General features: G+C 42.0%; 1 protein-coding gene across 1 annotated transcript; it reads right to left on the bottom strand.

Annotated features, from left to right (window-relative positions):
• Positions 1-321: 321 nt before the first annotated feature.
• LOC140533665 (uncharacterized) lies at positions 322-5904 on the bottom strand. The gene is made up of 4 exons (XM_072653690.1): positions 5673-5904; positions 4079-4174; positions 2613-2696; positions 322-1258 (listed from the first exon to the last, which is right to left on the bottom strand). The coding sequence occupies exons 1-4, from the start codon at positions 5856-5858 to the stop codon at positions 671-673; spliced, it is 954 nt and encodes a 317-aa protein (XP_072509791.1). The 5' UTR covers positions 5859-5904; the 3' UTR covers positions 322-670.
• Between the last annotated feature and the right edge of the window lie 14222 nt (positions 5905-20126).

Here is a 20126-nt window from a genome sequence, read left to right as displayed (position 1 = left end):
GTGGATTGAATGCTGGGCGTGGAGTCTGGAAGCAAGTGTTTAAATCCAGCTTCAGAGATGTAACTAGATGTGCCACCCTAGACAAGTCACTTAACCTCTGTTTGCTTCAGTTTCCCGAGCTGTAAAATGGGGATAATAACGGCACTTACCTCCCAGGATTGTTGAAGGATGAAATCAGCTAACTTTTGTAAAGTGCCTGACATATAGTAAGTGCTACGCTTATTTCTTCCCTCTCTCCTTCCCTCCTTCCACTTTAGGAAAATTGTTTTGTGTGTGTAGTTAGGATAGATTGGACACAGGAGGAGACAGGAGACAAGAAGATCAGAAGGTTAGAGAGCATTGGAAGGATCACTGCTCTCCCCAAGCCTTTATTTGATGGCTGTCTGCTTGGGACACTGCATTAAAGGTTTGACAGTCCCTGCCCTTTGTCAGTCCACAGTCTAGTCTCTTCTTTGGATTCTTGGACGTCTCATTGCATTTGGTCCCTACTTATACATGGGATCTGTGGGTTCAAATCTTAGAATTCTTTGAAGAAGTGAGTTTGATGGGTGTGGGCTAAGGAAGGAACTCTAGGCAGGAGACAAAATCTAAATGGGGAGCTTAGCCAAAGAGGAACCTAGGTTAAAAGTCAAGCCCAGGAAAATCAGGGCCAGGTTGTGGTCAAGGGGAGTCAAGGTATGTCCAAGTCAGGCTGATCGGGGCTAGGCTGATTGGGGCCTGGAAGATTGGGACCAGGCAGATTGGGACCAGGCTGATTGGGGCCAGGCAGATTGGGGCCAGGCTGATTGGGGCCTGGAAGATTGGGACCAGGCAGATTGGGACCAGGCAGATTGGGGCCTGGAAGATTGGGACCAGGCAGATTGGGGCCAGGCTGATTGGGGCCAGGCTGATTGGGGCCAGGCTGAGGACGGCGGAAGGGGGGGAAGGGCTGAGGACGTGGACGGGGGAAGGGTCTAGGACGAGGGAAGAAGGGTCCAGGACGAGGGAAGGGGCCAGGACGAGGGAAGGGTCTGACGGGCGGACCACCGGGGAAGGGGAAGCGCCTAGTAGGCTCTTCTAAAGGAAGACTTTGTCTGACTGGAAAGATATCTATTGGTTCCCTCTCTAGCTCACGTCGCCCCCTCCTTCGTCTTCCATTGGGAGGACCTCGAGGGCCGCGGGGGCCACGGGGACCACGGCCACCACCTCGACCACCGCGACCGCCGCGGAGATGGACCGGTAATGGATCAGCATCTGACACTTCCTGGGCTTGAGCCTCCTGTGGAAGAAAGAAGTACACAGTCAGTGGCTGTGTCTTCATGAGGGTGGGAGACCTCCCAGGTAGGCAAGTATGCAGGACTATTAGGATGTCTTGGAGACCTTGCTGGAATTCCTGAGGAGTATCAGTGTATGACTGGAGCTAGGCCTACTATCCCGAATGTCCAGGGCTCTCCTTACTCATGGGCAGAACAAGTAAGCTACCTAGACCAAGGAGGTATAATTTCAGGAAGGCTTTCCCCCAAAGAATCCCCCCTTAAAAATTCCTCTGCTCTGAGAGGTCTTGGGATCCTTTCAGGGACACATTCTTCACCCTCCAGCAGGAGCTCAGGTTAGCAAGGCCAATGACCAGGAGAGGAAGCCAAAAGCCCCAAATGAGCAGCTTGGAGACTGATGAAGGCTGCCCACAGACTCTTTTCTGAGAGTAGGGTTGTAATATGCTTTGAAATGCTTGTTGAATGAATGATAGGGTTAGGGGAAGGAGTGAGACTGTGGGACTTGCTGTCAAGGGAGAGGGGTCCTAGGAAGTAGTGAAAATGACCCTGAAAGAGTAGATTGGGGTATGTACTCCAAGTCCTTCAGGCAAAGTCTCAGCGTGGTAGCCCATAGCCAGGAAGGACCTTAGGGACCACCTGAGGCAGAACCAACCTAGGACAGTCAAGAAGAGGGGAGGAGTTTCCAGTTGTCAGGAAGAAGCCCTCTGATCACCTAAGGATGAGGAGAAACCTTGAGTACCTTCAAGTGAACAATGAATTTCACTGACTGTTATATGCCAAGAAGGTCCAACATATAGCTTTCTTTCCTCCCCAGAAAGGGACTTGATCATATGACAATGGATGGGAACTGGCAGAAGAATAAGAGAATAAGTTAGGGGCTGGGTCTTTTGGTTAACTTGCCTGTCTTTTTTTGTCCTAGCCTTGCCTTGAGTGGGAAGGCCTGGCCTTAAGCTCAGGCAGAACAGGTGGACACTTATGAGATAGAATTTCCAAAGGTCCCATCAACTTACAGAATCTCTTCTCTTGTGCTCACCAAGGTCAGATGATTCTCCCCCATCCTGCACCCCTGCTTTTTTTTTTTTCTGTAGTGAAAATTCATTAGAGAGAATCTCAGCGTTGGAAGCTGATTCCTGGAATCTTTGACCCATTGCTTCTATTTCTAGACCCCTGAGGCCAAGGGCAAGGAGCTTGATCTCTTTGGTGCTTGGTAGGACTTGGTAGGGAGTAGTGGTAACATATCCTAGGAAGTTAGAGCTGCACACTCTTCCCTAAGACTCTTTGGTGACTGAAGGTGAAAGGGTAGAGGTCAGGACCACACTTTTCCTTTCTATCCCAAAGCATGTGGTTGTAAAAACTCACCTGTGCAACCACAGTGTCACAAGAGATTAGAACCACCGGGGAATGTCGCTCAGAGGAAATCTCTCCTGAGCAGTCTCTCACCAGCTATAAAGACAGAGCACAAAAAGGTGATACTTGAGGCATCAGTGGCTCTGTTCCCTCAGGAGTCAGATGCTCTTGACTTGTGCTGCCTGGCCTGCTTGGGAATATCCTTAGGCCAAATCACTGCTTGGGTTGTAAGATTTTCTCAGATGTGAAACCCAGGAAGACTTATCAGAAGTGCCTCAGACACTAATGAGCTGTGTGATCCTGGGCAAGTCACTTAGCCATTTAGCCTCAGGTCTCTTCATCTGAAAAATGGGAATAATGAGAGCATCTACCTTCCAGGGTTTCTGTAAGGATACGGTGATGTAATATTTTATAGCACTGTGTAAAGCTTAAAGCATCACAACCCTGGAACATAGATAGTACAGTATTAGCATCTCATTATACTTAGTAGGCGCCTAACAAATGTTGATTGATTGAGTGATTGAAGCAGAGTACCCCGTAATAATTTATTTAGCCATTATGTCCTGAGTTATTTTATTTATTATACGTAGTTATCATTTTACATTATATTCTGAGTTATTCTATTTAGGAGTTATATTCTGTTTTTCTCATCCTCTTGATCAGATCTTAACTCATGTGACTGATCTCTCCCTGCACAACAAGCTGAGCCAAAAACCAAATGTCACGCTTGTGCTGTAGTTGGGCACAAGAGGGCAGTGTAGGAAATGTAGTCTTGGAGTCAGAAGACCCTGCAGAGTTCACACCCTATCTGTGATATTTATAAGTTATGTGACTTTGGGTAAGTTATTTCTCCTCTGTGGCCCTTAGTTTCCTCATCTGTAAAATGGAAAGAATTTTTTAATGGAGACAATCATGTTTGCGCCACCTTCCTCATAGGCTTGTTGGGAAGAAATTGCTAAATGATTGTGAATTATTGCTACTATAGTAATAGCCTGCTTGGTTTCTAACCATATGATGGACAATAACCATGGTCTTGATAGTAAACTGCCCTCTGGCCCTGAGTCCTGGCATTCTCATCAGTCAGATTACATTTTCATGAGTTTCTGTTGAGGTTATAAGAGCAAGAACCCTGAGATGGAAGGCAAGGCGGAGGTTTCCCTTGGTAAATTGCCTTCAAAATCAACTCACTTTAGAAAACAGGATGTGAAAAGACAGTGTGTATCAGATCCTGTCATGGGCAGCATATTGTTAGCAGCCTGACTGCCTGACAGCATTCTCTTCCCTTCCCAAAGCAGAAGGATTAGTAAAGTACCTTGTTATCTGCTCAAGCCTAGACAGATCTTTGGGCTTGAGGTTAGCAGCCTATTTGCAAGGCTGGGTAAAAAGTTGCTCCTGAATCCTTGAGTGTTGACATTGTTTTTATTTGTGGGCTGGGGGTAATATGGTGGGGTATCCCAGGCTGAGTAAGGAGTACTTACCCCACCTTCTTTGAATTCACACTGGTCAGGGTTCTGATTCTCTGACTTCAGGCACTTGGTTTCCTGGATGGTGAAACTCAGGATCTGTCTGTCACCCTGGGAAGGAAACAAGTGAAGGAAGCATGAAGGGCAGGGGTGAGAGGAGTGAGGATTGTCCTGGGCAATGTGACATAGACAAAGTCTGTCTTTGAAGACGCCCCTAGGATGCAGATTTTTGCCCTTTTTTTTTTGCCCTCCCCCAGCTTCCAGGACCCAGTATTCTCCTATTGAGAGGTAGTGTGATGCAAGAGATTTTAGAGTAAGAAGAGCTGGGTTTCAAATCCAGTTTTTCCACTTAATTTTTGTGTGTCGTTGCACCCACTGTTCAGGCTTCTCCCCTCCTCCATCAAAGCCATTCATCCTCTAACAGTCCCCTGCTAGAAAAGATGAAAACCCTTCCATTCCTTCTCTCCAATGGGGCAACAGGTACAATTGAGGTAATATGTGACATAGGTGTGTTTCAGTAGGAGCCCTCTGGGGACCCCATCTCCACTAAGAAGAATGATTCAAATGGAAATTGCAGGAAGTTGGTGGGGAACATTTGGGGGGCAGGGAATTTTGATATCCCATATGAGCAGCCATTTGCTCTGCCTCTGGGGAGGACCTATTCCTGTGGGCAGTGGTAGTCCAGGAATACTCCATTTCCCCAGCATTAATTAGACTATCTTGCTTTCCCAAGCTAGAATGAGCTCTTTACCTTGCACAGTAATCCTTGCTCTCTCTTTTGCACATACTCCGCACCTTGCCACCCGCCATTCCCTTTGAAAAGTAGATTCCTCACCCTATTCCCCAGTCCTGTGACCTTAAATGAAATCATGTTTCTCCTCTCCTTCAAAGCACAACTCCAAGAAATTCAGGGAAACATAAGGATAATTGTTTGATGAATAAAATGAGCAGGTCCAGGAGAACAGTATACACAATGATAATAATTTTGAATTGAAAATAGTCACAAAGTGAAGCATGATACAGTACAACAGTGATGGCCAATCCTGGCCTTGGAAAGGGCATGAGGAAATGCATTTCTCTCCTTTCGCTGCAGAGGTATGGACACAGAGTTCTGCATACAGCAGCAGACAGGGCTGCCAGCAATTGGTTTTGCTTAACTGTTAAGGCAAGGGTCAGTGAGTGGAGAGGGATGAGGGAAATATTTTGGGGAATTAGTCTAATATAAAACCAAAGCTATCAACAAACAAGCAACAACCACCATAGCTTAGGATTTGCCTCTCTCAGGAGGCTTTTCTAGGGAAGTCCAGAACTACCTTAATCTGCCTAAGGTTCTCAGCCGTGTGTGTGTGTGTGTGTGTGTGTGTGTGTGTGTGTGTGTGTGTGTGTGTGTGTGTGTGTGTGACTTGCAGCTGTTCCAATGACCGTAACTACTCCTAAGTGAACCTCCCTCAAAGACACCCAGAGGATGCTCAGTCATGGCTTAGTAATGAAGTTAAACCCTAGGGATGGACCTTAATCCTCCCCTCATGAAAACATGCACCTTTGCTTGGAGTCTATAACCTAAAGTTCTGTGCTTGGGAAGAGGGAGACAAATGGGGAGGGGACTCACCTGGTGAGGGAAAGGTTTGGCTTGAAGGAGCCCATAGATGAAATTATCGTTGGACTCTCTGTTGTAGGTAGCTAGTAACAGGGATAAAGCCTCTTGGTTGCTCAGTCTCTTTGTTCGATGAGCAGAAAGTGTTGCAATGGTCATGGCCACACATAGCAGCAGAAGGCTTCTCCCCAGGGTCCCCATCTTTTCTTGCCTTGGCTGGGGATCCACATCTATCCCTCCCTCCAAGATGTTCTTTTAAAGCCCCTGAAGAGTAGAGGGGGGCAGGCTAGATGTTTTAATCTGTGACTTCTTTCTCCATAACACATTGCCTAATCTCTTGGCCAAGAGGAAGGAGGTACGTTTTGCGAAAATCTCAGTGGCTCAAGCCCTCTCACCTTCATGGAGTCCCAGGGGCTGCAGAGAGGTTGAGAAAGGGGCAGAAAAGTTTATTTATCCTCTCTGGCTGGAAGCTGAGCAAAGACTTGAAATCTGAGGAGATAATGCTATGTTTCAGAGAGTCCCCAAGCAATGAAGTCTGCCATAGTTTTAGAATCTACAGGTTATCCTAGAATCAGGAGGATCACTGGGGATCCAACTTGTACGTGTGAATGTACTCGGTGGGATGTCACCTTGAAGGTCATTTTTAAGATCTCTGGCTTCTCTTCTTCTCACCAAGATGTTCAACAAACTGACTTTTCTCTCTCCACATAATTGGGGGGCAAGGGTCATATCATATGGACCAAAAGCATGGAGCTTGAAGTCAGGAAACGCCTGTGGGTTGTTTTCCTGGTTCTGCCACTGACTATCTGACATTCACTCCCATTCTCTGGGCACCTTTCCTGGTCAAATAGAGATAATACTCTACAGCATGGTACCCAATATTTTTTGTTCTTCGAACACCTTCCAAAAGCAACAACAATGTGTTGTGAACCTTCAGGGTAATTTAGTATACTAATAATGTTCTTTTAGATTTATCCATTAAGTGCTTCTAATAATTGCAATAATAACTTTTGCCCCTTAAAGCTCCAAATTAAAATTTATATTATACAAGTATACTTATAAAATGTGAAGTTTTGTTCTTTGATGTTTATGACAATTTTAAACATAAAGTTATAAAACTCTAATTATACAATAATTTTGAATATCTGAGAGGGATCATTCTGTAAGATTTTACAGTAATCCAGCAAAATCTCAAATGCTTCCTGTTTTTTGCAAGATTTCATACTGAATTTCTTTATCATGCAGCATTTGTCAAACATAAGTAGCAGTTTTAATGAAATGAATTACAGGTTGGAGGATATTTAACAGAATGTAGCAATGATATATACATTTACTTTTGATGTTGGGCTGGTTCATTTAAACAGAGGCGGTTTGCACTGTGTGCTCTATCCCAGACAAATACAATTTTAAATTTGATGTCTGTATTTTGATTGCCAGCAAGAATAAAATGAAAATGCTTACTCTTATCAATTGTTCATCCTTCATTTTTTAAGGAAGACCAGTGACATGAAGAGGGGGATGTCTTGACTTACAGATGAATTGGATTTGAGTGAGGTAGAGCTGCACAAAATCACTCTCACAAGTCAGGACCCCAAAATATATGGTAGATAATGGTAGGGGAATTTTACAAACTCTCTTGATGGACATTCATTTTTCATTTTTAAGTAAGAAAAGTTAAGTCTGTCATTTTTGAATGTCCACAATCCTTCGATATGTCAATTATGTTTTCTCTTTTCATCCTTTGTCAATTCATCAACCAGAGATATAAAAGGCATATGAAGTAGTTTTACGAATACAATTTAGTTTATTGGAAATTTCAAGAAAATATTCATTGAAAGTCAGTTCTAAGGTTTTGAGATGATCATTTACATCTTTCTTCACAGTTGGATGCAAATATAGTTCATTTTCTAATAAGAAATTATGAAAAATCTCCAATAAATTTTGGAACGTTCCAGGACTATTCTCAGTTTTGCAGTGCCAAATTTTAGTTTCTTAACCATACTTTATGCTTTGTCTTGAACAGCCAATATGTTTTCATTTGTACCTGGTAATGATGTGTTGAGTCTTAATTTTTGAAAAGATGTCTGCTAAACATAATAATCTTAGCAGCCACATCATATCATTTGCACATTCACTTAGGTGAAAAGGTCAGGGAAGAAGACAGTGAACTCTTCTCTTAATAGTAATAGTTGCCGCAGGAAAGCCACTAAAGGAAGCATGCTTGATGCCCATCTTTCTGCATAAAATAGTAAGTAATCAAGAGTAAGGCCTTTGTTTTGAAAAAAATGAACTCTTTTGACAGTATCACATGATGTGCCTTTAAATTGTTGTGGCATGGTTGTGATGCCCAAAGTCGTACGTGTGTGCTGTGGTGTGTCCATGCTGTATCAATACAATTATTGCAAATGTGTTTTTCCCTAAGCAACTTTGTTAAAAACCGACAGACGTTAGGACCCTTTCCTGAAGATAAATATTGATGTTGCCAATGTACTTGAACTCTGGAAGATATAGTTACCTAATTAAATAATGAAAATGAACAGTTTTTATGCTATAAAATATTTATATTTTATTGTTTAATTAAAATTTTGTTGTTTAACTGAAAGTTTTACTAGGAACCTGGTGGCACAGTGGATAGGGTGTTGGGACTGGAATCAGGAAAACTTGAGTTCAAATACTTCCTAGCTATGTGATCCTGACCATTTGCTCACTGAACCCTTGTTTGTCTCAGTTTCCTCAACTGTAAAATGGGGATAATAATAGTACCTACCTCATTGGGTTGTTGTGAAGATCAAAGGAAATCACATTTGTAAAAATGTTCAGCACAGTGCCCAGCACACAGAAGATGCTATGCAAAAGCTTGTTCCCTTTCCTCCCTTTCCCCCTCTTCCCTTCCCTACTGGCTAATTCAATCACTGTGTTAAATTAAAAGTGTACCTAAAGTTAAATTGCATAGATTGCTTTAGTTTTTTTAAACAATGTTTATGAATAAGCTAACCTTTGTAAAAAAAAAATAATCTCTCCAGAAGTGAATTTCTTCTCTTCTACCACAGCCACACTGGCTACTCTCAAAGAATGTTTTTCTACTCATTGAATGACCAGTGTTGGCAACCAGTTTATTTGAAAACATGCTAGATAGGAGAATAGTAACACAAGGGCAGGATAAGTCTAAATGGAAAATAGTCCTAATACTTTAATGAGAGGCAACGTAAGGTTTGCTTTTATGGAACATTTGTGATGGTCCATGATGATTTTAAGATAACTTATAATGCACGTCAGGCGGCTAGGTGGTGCTGGTCTTGCAGTTAGAAAGACTCTTGTTCCTGGATTCAAATCTGGCCTCAGACACTTACTAGCTGTGTGATCCTGGGCAAGTCACTTAACCCTTTTTGCCTCAGTTTCTTCATCTGTAAAAGAAGCTGGAGAAGGAAATGAAAAATCGCTCCAGTATCTTTGCCTACGAAACCCCAAATGGGGTCATGAAAAATCAGACACAACTGAACAACAGTAATGTAATGTTCAGTGAGCATGGTTTTTAGGTAGCCTGACGTTACAAGAATGAAAACATTCATAACATCTTGATAACGTATTGCCCAGCTGATGACGTATAATTACAGGAGAACCACAAAGGAGAATGGAGGCGCTACTCTAGTGTGGTATAAAAACCACAAATCATCAAACACTAATCATCCATTGGGAATCTGCTTTCTACTAGATCCTTTGTTCCCTTTTCCTAACTTTCCCCTCTTTCCTTGCCTCCTGTGTTAAATAAAAAATGTACCTGAAGTAAAGTTACATGTATCACAGTTTGGAAACAATTTGATAACACATTTCACTTAATTAGGAGTGGTCAGAGTTTGCTGTAACTGTTGCAAGAACACTGAAATTATTGCGAGCATGTAGGTTTTGAAATGCTGAAGAAACAGACCTATAGTGTTTCAAATATGCACATACTTGTCAAAGAGGGAAAATATATTTGTAACATAACAGTGCAGTTATTTACCATTAAAGAATTTTGAGCACAAACCTCTAGACTACCTTTGCAAGATCCTAAATGGAAACCACTGGTCTAAGAGATGACTTCAGAGTAGTCATTCCCTAAAAGCTTGCTAATTGATGACTTGAGAAAACTCATTCACATTTTAATAGGACTCTAAGAGTTACACGGTACTTTCCTTACAATAATTCTGGGAGGTTAGTAGAAATTTATATAAAATTTTATCTGATTTAATCCTCACACATCTGGTATCATTATCTCCATTTTTCATATGAGGAAATTGTATCTCAGAGAGTTTAAGTGATTTAGGATCCTAAGATGGGCTCACAGATTTAGATGGAAGAGACATCAGAAATCAGCAAGTCTAATCTTCTCATTCTACACAAGAGGAAATTGACAGAGTGGTTAAGTGACTTCTTCACGTGGTTAAATAAAATCATCTTTTCTCCAAATCCATCCCTCTTCCAAACCTCCCTGTTTCTGTTGAAGGCACCTGCACACTTCCTGTCTCCTAGGTTCACAGCCTCAGCAATGTTATTATTGATATTATTGGAGATACATTGGATTGGTATCTTTTATTTCTATGTACCCTATGATTCCCTTTGAATCTCCCCCAGAGGGTCACTACTTATAATAATTTAGAAGTGTGTGTGTGAGGAGCTCATCAGAAGTAAGCAAGGTATCAAAATTCTGATGTTTCATGCAATGTTCCACACCTTTAAACTCCCAAGTCTGGAAAAAAGAGCAAAGAGATGGTTTTAACATATTTCTTCTTTGGGGACAGGCTTGGTCATAATTTTATCGCATCTGGTTTCAATTCTTTTATTATTGTTGTAGTCATCGCATGTGTTGTTTTCTTGGTTTAACTTGCTTCATTCTACATCAGCTCACATAATTCTTCCCATGTTTCTCTGCTGTATTCCTCATATGTAGCATATTTCATTATATCTGTGTATCATAATTGGTTTAGTCATTCCCTCAAGTGATGATCAACTGTCTTCCTCCCCTAATTCTTTGCTCCTACAAAAAGTTCTGCTGCAAAAATTTTTGGCATATATGAGACATTTCTTTTTATCAGTCTCCTCCTTGGAGCACTTATCTAGCCATGGGATCATCTCTGTGTCAAAGGATATAGACATTTAAGTCCCCCTTGTCACATCATTCTAATCACAGTTCCACTAACAATGCATTAATGTGCCCATCTTCAAATTTGACTATTCTGATCTTTGGTCATCATTGCCACTTTGCTGAGTGTAAGGAGTAAAGTTTTCTGGGCCTCAAGTCTTTCCCCACTCCAACCTGTTCTTCAAACAGCTGCCAAAGTGATTTTCCTTAAGTGCAGGTCTGACCAAGTCACCTCCTTAGCCAATAAGTCCTACTGGATCTCTACCGTCTCTAGGATACAATACAAACTCCTTTGTTTCAGCTTTTAAAGTTCTTTACAACCTGACCTCATTCTACATTTTTCCCTCCTCATTATATATCACTTCCCTTCCCTCACTCAACCACAATGTTCCATCTTCTGTTTCTGTCCATCCTTTACTGCCTTCAAGTCTCAGTTCACAAACCACCTTTTACATCAAACCGTTCCTGATCCCTCTGACTGTTAGTGCCCTTGTATTCCTTTTGAATTTTTTCTGAATACAGTTTTAGATGCACATGTTATCTCTCCAGCTAGAATATAAGCTCCTTGATGGTAGAGACTGTTTTCATTTTGTATCTTAATATCTTATCTTAACATCCCTACGTCTGACACATTTTTGTTGTTCAGTCATGACCTATCCTTCATGACCCCATCTGACATTTTACTTGGCAAAGATCCTCTTTTCTTTTCCAGTTCATTTTACAGCTGAGGAAACTGAAGCAAATGACTTATGTTAAGTGACTTCCTCGGGGTTACATAGCTAGCAGGTGTCTGAGGGTGGATTTGAACTCACAAAGGGGAGTCTTTCTGAATCCAGGACCAATGCTCTATCCACTCTGCCATCGAGCTTCTCCATCTGGCTCAATAAAAACTTTTTGATTGATCGATTGATTGCCCAAGTTCATATAGCTCATAGCAGCAGAAACAGAATTTGGAATCAGGTCTTTTGACTCCAGATCTCACTTAGCTGTTAAGCGTCTGAAGCTAATAATTGTTGGTTGTTGAAAATATTATTATTATTATTATTATTTACAGAGGAAGAAACTAAGATTCAGGGAAATCAATTAACTTGTACATAGCTAAGGAGTGTCACAGATTGGTCCTGAACTCATGTCTACACTGCCATAACACTCCTGCTCTCTGCCATTCACACTCCCCATTACACTGCCAGTTCCTTCCCTGGGACTGTGCTGACTGGTGAGAGCTCACTACACCTAGCTAGTGCCAGCCGTGTCAGCCACCATGACAGCTCCCCTCCACCATGCTTCCTCTTCTCTCCCTTCTTCACACCTTTTGCTCCCAAAACAGCAATCCAATCCATACAACCATTACTTCTGGAAAAGTCCCACCAGCCTCTTCTGAAGCTTCATCATTCCATGGCCAGCGCTCCTCTGTGTGTCATCTCTCCCATTAGAACAGAAGCTCCTGGAGGGCAGAGACGGTCTCTCCCTTCAATTTGTATTCTCCATGTTTAGCACAACTCCTGGCATAGAGTTAGCATTTAATAAATGCTTTCTCATTCATTCTGATTCTAAAACTTTTTAAAAATCATCTTACAGTTGCCTAACCATTATTGGGGCTGCCTCTGATTATAAAAAGATTTCCCGTTGACCTAATTCCAAAGGAAGAATGGGGAATGGAGATGCTGAGAGCCTGTAGAGTTCATTAGACAGAGAAGGATGTTTCAGAAAGGTTTCTTCATTGAAGCTGGATGTTCATTGCTGTGTCTCAGCCTTACCCCTGGAGCTGACCATTTACATCAGGCACCAACATGGTGCCTAAGAAGATTCTGATTGACAAGACCAGGGGAAACTCTGAAGTAAACGAAACCTCTCTTAGTCACGAGCACACTCCCATTTTCCCAACTACCTCCCCAACTAGCCTCTCTGTCTTCCCTCCCTCCCACTGGGAGCTCCCTCAAGCCAACTGCCTCTCCTGTGTCCAGGTCTTACTTTCAGCTGCCCATCAGCTAATCCCTGCTGGAGGGAAGATAAAAGGATAGATGGAAAGCACTTTGTGACCATAAACTTCTTATGGCCAAAGTTAGCAAACTATACTTGCAGCCTGTTTTTGTATGGCCTTCAACCTAAGAATGGGTTTTACATTTCCAAATACAATAGAACTTTGTTTATAAACACTGTTCTTAGCCCAAGGGCCATATCAAAATAGGACACTGGCTATATATGGCTCACAGGATATAGTTTTCTGATCCTTGTTCTAAGAAATATGAATTACAATTATTATAATAATCATTAATTATATTATTTATACTATAACATTATATTATGATATATTATTAATTATAATTATATATAATATACTATTATGCATTAATTGCAATCTGTTATAATAATCATTATTAACATTTTACTAGGAGGACTAATAGATTATAGGCAAGGTGGGTTAAGTGACTTGTCCGTTGTCATACAGTAAGCTGGTCACAGGGCTAAGACTCAGGTCTCTGCCTCATGATATGCCTCCCTTAACAATACCCCATATCAGGGGCAGCTAGGTGGTGCAGTGGATAGAGCACCAGTGCAGAAGTCAGGAGGACCTGAGTTCAAATCTCATCTCAGACACTTGACACTCACTAGCTGTGTGACCTTGGGCAAGTCACTTAACCCCAATTGCCTCATCCTGAGTCATCTCCAGTCATCCTGATGAATATCTGGTCACTGGATTCAGATGGCTCTGGAGGAGAAGTGAGGCTGGTGACCTGCACAGCCCTCCCTCACTCAAAACAAAGTCAAATGCAAGTCATGTCATCGTTTCTCTTTGGTCTTCTTTGGCAACGAAGGACGAACACACACACACACACACACACACACACACACACACCACCCCATATCAGCAAAGGAAAAAGTAAATGAAAACATGGAAGAATTGCCAGTCCCTTGATTTTGGTGGCCAAGGTGTAATAGTAGAAATATCAGTGGATTTGAAGGGAGAAGACCAAGGCTGAAGTTGTTTCTGGGTTCTGTCTTTGCGAATCAGGCAGATCATTAACCTCATTGAGGCTGTTTCCAACTCTGTAAATGAGGAGGCTGGACCAGGGGAGTTCTAGGTTCCCTTCTAGACCTTTAATCTCTGATTCTAGAAATTGTTTCTGATCTTTAGCTATGAGCCCTGGACTGAACTGGGCTCCATCAATAGGTGGAATCCCTAAGGATTGACTCTAACCCTATGGATCTTCCTCATGTCAGGGAGTGGAGCTGATTTCCTGCCCCCTGGGGCACATAACCTCAGCCTAAATTCTGGGGCAACGTGTTTGCCTATGTCTTTATTTCCCGAGTGGGTTCCTTAAAGAATTGCACATATCTATGACTCAACTTAATGTCCCAATCCAGGCAGATGTGGCCATTTCTTTCTCCATCCACTTATTCTCCACATCTGGAGGATAAAGGATGTCAGGGGAGAGGCTGACCAACAGTCTTACTTCTGCAGGTGGCTGCGGTAATAATATTGCTAATTATGTTAATGGTGATGAATTCTGTTGATATAGAACTCTAAATTTTGTGAAGTAATTTGCATATGTGATTTCATTTGAGCCTTGTCACAACCCTGTGAGATAGGTACTGGAGATGACGTTATACCCATTTTGTAGATGAGGAAGCTAAGCCTCTGACTTTTCCAGGCTCACACAGTAGTGACAGAACCCAGTCTTCCTGACTCCAAGTCCTGCTACGTTAGGCTATTCTGCTTCTCCCACTGCCAGTGATTCCTGACAAAGCTGACACTGAGAGATGAGGAAAGTTACCTCTTGCCCACGGCTCAATCTCCTGTCACTGTAAACTGGTACCTGACATACCAACATTGTACCTTCACGCTTTTAGCTTACAGCAGGAGTTCTTGACTTCTCTTGTGTCATGGACCCCTTTGACAGTTGGGTGAAATCTTTGGAACCTTTCCAGAATCATATTTTTAAATAATTGAAAATTTTAATTTCAATTAACAGGTAGTGAAAATAAAGAATTTTTTTTCTATCCAAATTCACAGGCTCCCTGAAATCTATTCCCAGACCCCTCAACTTTAAAGATCCCTGGCTTAAGGCTTTGTCCCTTGTTAATGTTCATCTCCCTGAAAAGAGTGCCAGATGAAGTGATCAGCTACTGAGGCCTCAGTAAGTGAATTTTGTTTCCTAACTGGAATTCAATTGGAGTAATTGGATAGGAACAAAAACTCAAGGCAATGATGCAGGGTGGGGAGGAAAAAAAAGAAGGAGAAATCAGGGATGAGGGGGAAGAGAAGTGGACTTAGGGGAGGCTGGGCCATTCAAGAGAGACTTTGCCCATGTCCTTACTTTGCTAAGGTGTGAGCTGAGATTTCAGAGAAGCTGGATTGGAAGGGACCTCAGGGACAATCTGGTGTAAATTTTAGTTAACCAAGAATCTCCTTTCTAGTTATGTTTGGTGCTAGGGATGAGGACAAAGATACAGTCCATGAGCTCAGTTAGAACCATGGAGCGTAATCAGGCCGGTGCCTATCTGCAGCAGGAAGCACCAGCTAGGATCACTCCCAAAGAGTGGTTGGAGCCCTAGTACCTCTCTGTGCTGTGCTGCCTTTAATGTATCCTGGGCCACTGAGCCCTTTGTGAAATCATCATAGGGTCATAGTATTTAAGGCTGGAAAGATTCTCTAGCTTAAACCTCTAATTGTACAGATGAGGAAACTGAGGCCCAGAGAGGTCAGGCGACTTTCTTGCAAAAGGGAAAACATGGATTCCATCCCAGGTACTCTTGACACCAAACCATGATACCCAATCACCTTATGTTCTGAGATATTTTTAATTTAGCATTGCTTTAATTTCCTCTTCCTCAGAGTCCTCTGTGTCTGAAGACCATGTTAAGTCTTCTAGGAAAACAGATCATTGGGTCCCTGACAGAGATTCTCCTCCCTTCACCACTCCCCAGCTGTAATCCTTAGGTAAGCTCTTGTGGATTCATCTTTTGGGACAGGGATTAGGACTGGGGCCCTGACCTCTGTTTCCAGCACAGGCTGAGTGAAGTCTGGCCCCTTGCTGTGGCCACTAAAGCTATTGTAAGGATAGAGTATACCAGGCTCTTGGAGACCAGGCTCCTCTGCACAAAGGAGTGCCTGGAGCCAGTTATCCAAACCAGGCTATCCAGCTTCTATAGGATGCCACCCAGGTGTGTGGGAACATTTGAAAGGGCACAGCCAAAGCTAAATCTCTAACACAACAGTGTTGTAGTGCTTCAAGACTCCTTTAGGCAAACCCTTCTTATCAACAGGCACCTGTTAAGGCCTACAGATTTCAGTCTGGAACCCCACCCCAGCCATGGAAATGGCAAAGGAAAGGCTCACATCAGGCAACTAGGTGGCAAAATGGATAGAATACCACACTTGGAACCAGGGAGACCCGAGTTCCAGTTCTGTCCACAGATGTTAGCTGCGGGTCCCCTGGTAAGGCACTCACCATCTCGGTCTCAGTTTCCTCATCTGTAAAATGGGGATAATAATATCCAATGAGATAATTTATGTAAAGCACCAGAAATGGGCCACCCAGTTCCCACTTGCATTAGCTTCAGCTAAAAGAAGAATTTGGCAAAGTTTGTCATTTCAACCTACCTTCTCTAAGACTTTTCCCCCAAGTAAAGGGCAGGACTCCTCTCCTTTTCTACCCCTTTCTCCCTCTACCTCCTCATCTCCACAGTCATCTTCTGTTTTTTCTCCCAATCAAGCTCTGCTTTCAGGAAAGGACCTGAGAAACATAATTACATTGAGACGTTGATGGTTGATCATGGTTTGGTGGGCAGCCCCTTATGGGGAAGTGTGTTAACAGGAGAAATAACCTTATGCTAAAGGAATGAGGATCTAATGCTGAAATTTCAGGCCCCATCTTATCAGAGGATTTCGGGGCAGAAGGGCACCTTCCAGGTTTCAGTACAGAGCTTGCAGGTGGAGCCACCTGTGGGATTACTGCTAATTAGTGTAGTCTGAGAGTTTCTCATGTTCTCTTTCTGTCTGTTTGTCTCCCTGTCTCTCTTTCTGTCTGTCTGTCTGCCTCTGCCTCTGTCCCTGCCTCTGATACAAGTCCCTTTTGATCTCAGGTTGTGGAATGAGGATAGAGAAGGAAGAGTTGGTCCCATCCGACTTGATTAGTACATTCAATTAGGCCACATGCCTGCAACTTTTTGGAAATTAAGCCCTTGCCCAACACATTGCCCCACAGTTGAGGATGACACCACATGCCTTTGAAATCCAGAAATCAGGGTCTGGTCTTAAGAATAGCAAAGGCTCACGGTTCCAGAGACAGCTCCAAGGAGCTGTCCTGGATCACAGATTGCCCAGCTTCTTCCTCAGGCTAAGGCCCAGAGTTGAGGCACACCCTCAGTGCCCACTCTGGAACCTTTCCTTGTAAACAGAGTCAGAGTGAGCCATACCAGCTTCCAAAGTTCATTCTGGAGTCTTTACCCCCTTCCTTTGGGGTTCATGGTTAATGTCAATTTAATGTAGGCCAGACCTGGGCAGCCTTTCAGTGAGACTTTTCCAAGTTTTCCTTATTCACACTAAATTAAGAGATCAGACCTGGGTCCTGGTTCTGAGACCAGTTTGCTCTGTGGTCTTTGGTGCATCCTTTGACCTCTCCGAGTCTTGGTTTCCTCATTTCCTTAATAATAACTAACATTGAGATATACTTGACTTCCTTTTCTTTTTATAAAATTACTTGAGTACAACTTTTAACCCAAATCATTGCATGCTTTTATTGAATGACCACTAAAAGCTCTAGCGTTCCATTCAATAAAGCCCATTGTTTTAGATTTATTTATACTTTTTCTGGCTTGGCCTGGTTTTGGGGCTTGGGTTAATATTATCCCCATTTTACAAGTAAGGAAACTAAAGACCTGATTGCTTGAGAGACTTGCTCAGTGTCACTCAGTTAGTAGGTAGCAGAGTGGGAATTCAGACTCAAGTCTTCTGATCACATATTCATCGCCCTTTTCATATAACTATCTCACTGAATTTTTTTTAATTAAAATTTTCCTTCCCTTTCCCCCCCTCCCTCAACTGAGATAGAAAGAAAAAATAAAACTCCTATTACAAATGTGTAGTTCAGCAAAATGAATTCCTGCATTGGTAATGTCCAAAAAAAAAATCTCAATCTGCATTCCAAGTTCATATCTCTAATATTATATTCCAAGTTCTCTGTTCCTTTATGGTGATGGCTATTAAATCTTGTGTGATCCTGACTCTATCTCCTCAGTACTTGAATTGCTTGTACTATCTTTTCTTTTCTGTGGAAGCTCTGGATTTTGGCTATAACTTTCCTGGGGTTTTAATTTTTGGGATTCCTTTCAGGAGGTGGTGGGTGGATTCTTTTTATTTCTGCTCTTTGGTTCTAAAAGACTTTGGTACTTCCCTTATAAAATTTCTTGAAATATGTTGTCTAGGCTCTTTTTTCAGGTCATGGAACTTAGATAGTCCAATGATTCTTAAAGTTTTCTTCTTGATCTGTTTTCTAGGTCAGTTGTTTTTGCTATGAAATACATTGAATTTTCGTTCATTTTTTGATTATTGTTTTAGCATTTCCTCTCTAGTCTTTTTTAAAATTACTACTATTTTTCTTTTTATTTTTCCTTCATTATTACTATTGTTATTATTAATTTATTTCTTTTCAGTTTTCTACATTCACTTCCCTAAGTCTTAAATTTTCTCCCACTTCCTCTTTTCTCCCTCCCCAAGATGACTTGCAATCTTATATGTGTTCTACACATACATTCTTATTAAACACATTTTCACATTAGTCATTTTGCAAGAAAGCATTGAAATGAATGGGAGAAACTATGACAAAAACCAAAACAAAACAAAACATAACCCAGGAGAAAATATTCTGCTTCATTCTGTGTTCCAATTCCATAGTTCTTTCTCCGGATGTGGATGGCATTTTGCCTTAAGAGTCCATTGGGAATGTTTTAGGTCCTTGCATTGCTGTGAAGGGCTAAGTCTATCAGAAAAAGTCCTCGCTCACTGTGGCTGTTACTGTGTATAGTGTTCTCCTGGCTCTGCTCACTTCACTCAGCATCAGTTCATATAAGTCTTTCCTTTCCTTTCTATTCTCTGGGAGTTGGCTGTAAATTATTTCAAAGTTCCCCTTCAGCTCTATATTCTAATATCCTAGGATCTTAAGTCTCAATCATATTCTACATGACAGTTCTTTAAATCTTTGAAGATAGCTGTCATGTCCACCACTATCTTCTCATTTCCAGGCTGACCATTCCAAGATCCTTCAAATAATCCTTGTATACTATGATCTCCAGTCCTTCTGTCCATGGTAACACACTTCTGGAATGCTTCAATGTGGCCATTATCTTTTTAAAATGTGGTGCCCAAAAGTGAATCCAATATGCTGGGTTTTTAATCTGCCTTGCTCGGAGGATAATAGAGCCATTAAATCCCTTGTTTTGCCAACACATTGAAAGCTTGAAACAAGGTTTAGGTGAGGTATGTGGTGTGAGTCTGAAGAGCCAAGTAAAGGAAAATTAGATGAGCAGAGGAGGTGTGGACTGAAGAAGAAAACCAAGTCCTGCAAAACTTTCCCCAGTCTGAACCTAGTTCTGAAACATTGAGACATCTCATGTGTCATGTTGGGCTTGTCTGGAGTAAGCTGAGGATCTTAAGTTTTTTATGGTTTATGGTTTTTGTTTTTTATTTAAGGCAACAGGACAAATCTTACCTCAAAAAAACGACACTATCTGAAAATAAGATCATTCAGCTTTGCCCTTTTCTGAAGAAGCTTGAAAGACATCAGGCATATATTCTCATCAGCTGCCAAATCTGGCCCAATTTATCTCTCCAGTCTCATTATCTCTGTATGGCCTAGCAAGAGTGGTCTTCTTATCGTGTCTCATACATGGTGCTTGGTCTCCTGTCTTGTGTCTCTCATGCCTAGAAAGTCCTCTTTCCTCACCCCTCTCACCTAGAATCCCTAATTTTCCTGTCAGAAACAGCTTAAGATCCATCTTCCACATCAGTGTTGTCCAACTCAAATAGAAAGGGATCCCTGTGGGTCACGTAGGGACTTAGAAAACCACAGATGAACATTATGTTGTATTTTCACTTATTTTGTTAAACACTTCCCAATATCATTTTAACCTGGTTGAGGCTGAAGTCTGGAATGATTTTGGCCATTTGTTGCTGGCTGGCTTCCAGTCTGACATTCTTTCATACAAAGTCTTTCCTGATCCCTCCAGTTTTCAGCGACTTCCCCCCAAATAATCTCGTATCAATTTTGTATATACCTATGTACAAGTTATGTCCCCAGACTAGACTGTAAACTAATATATGGAGGATGGGGGCTATTTTATTTTTAACT

Source organism: Notamacropus eugenii, chromosome 1 (assembly GCF_028372415.1).
Source record: "Notamacropus eugenii isolate mMacEug1 chromosome 1, mMacEug1.pri_v2, whole genome shotgun sequence".
Lineage (NCBI taxonomy): Eukaryota > Metazoa > Chordata > Mammalia > Diprotodontia > Macropodidae > Notamacropus > Notamacropus eugenii.
This window is presented reverse-complemented; position numbering and strand designations above follow the sequence as displayed.

Excerpts from the sequence above, each read along its gene's own strand:
- LOC140533665 (XM_072653690.1), bottom strand. The coding sequence starts at position 5,858 with ATGGGGACCCTGGGGAGAAGCCTTCTGCTGCTATGTGTGGCCATGACC. Across the intron at positions 4,175-5,672 it reads CCAAACCTTTCCCTCACCAG|GGTGACAGACAGATCCTGAG; the intron begins GTGAGTCCCCTC and ends TTTCCTTCCCAG. Across the intron at positions 1,259-2,612 it reads GTGACACTGTGGTTGCACAG|GAGGCTCAAGCCCAGGAAGT; the intron begins GTGAGTTTTTAC and ends TTTCTTCCACAG.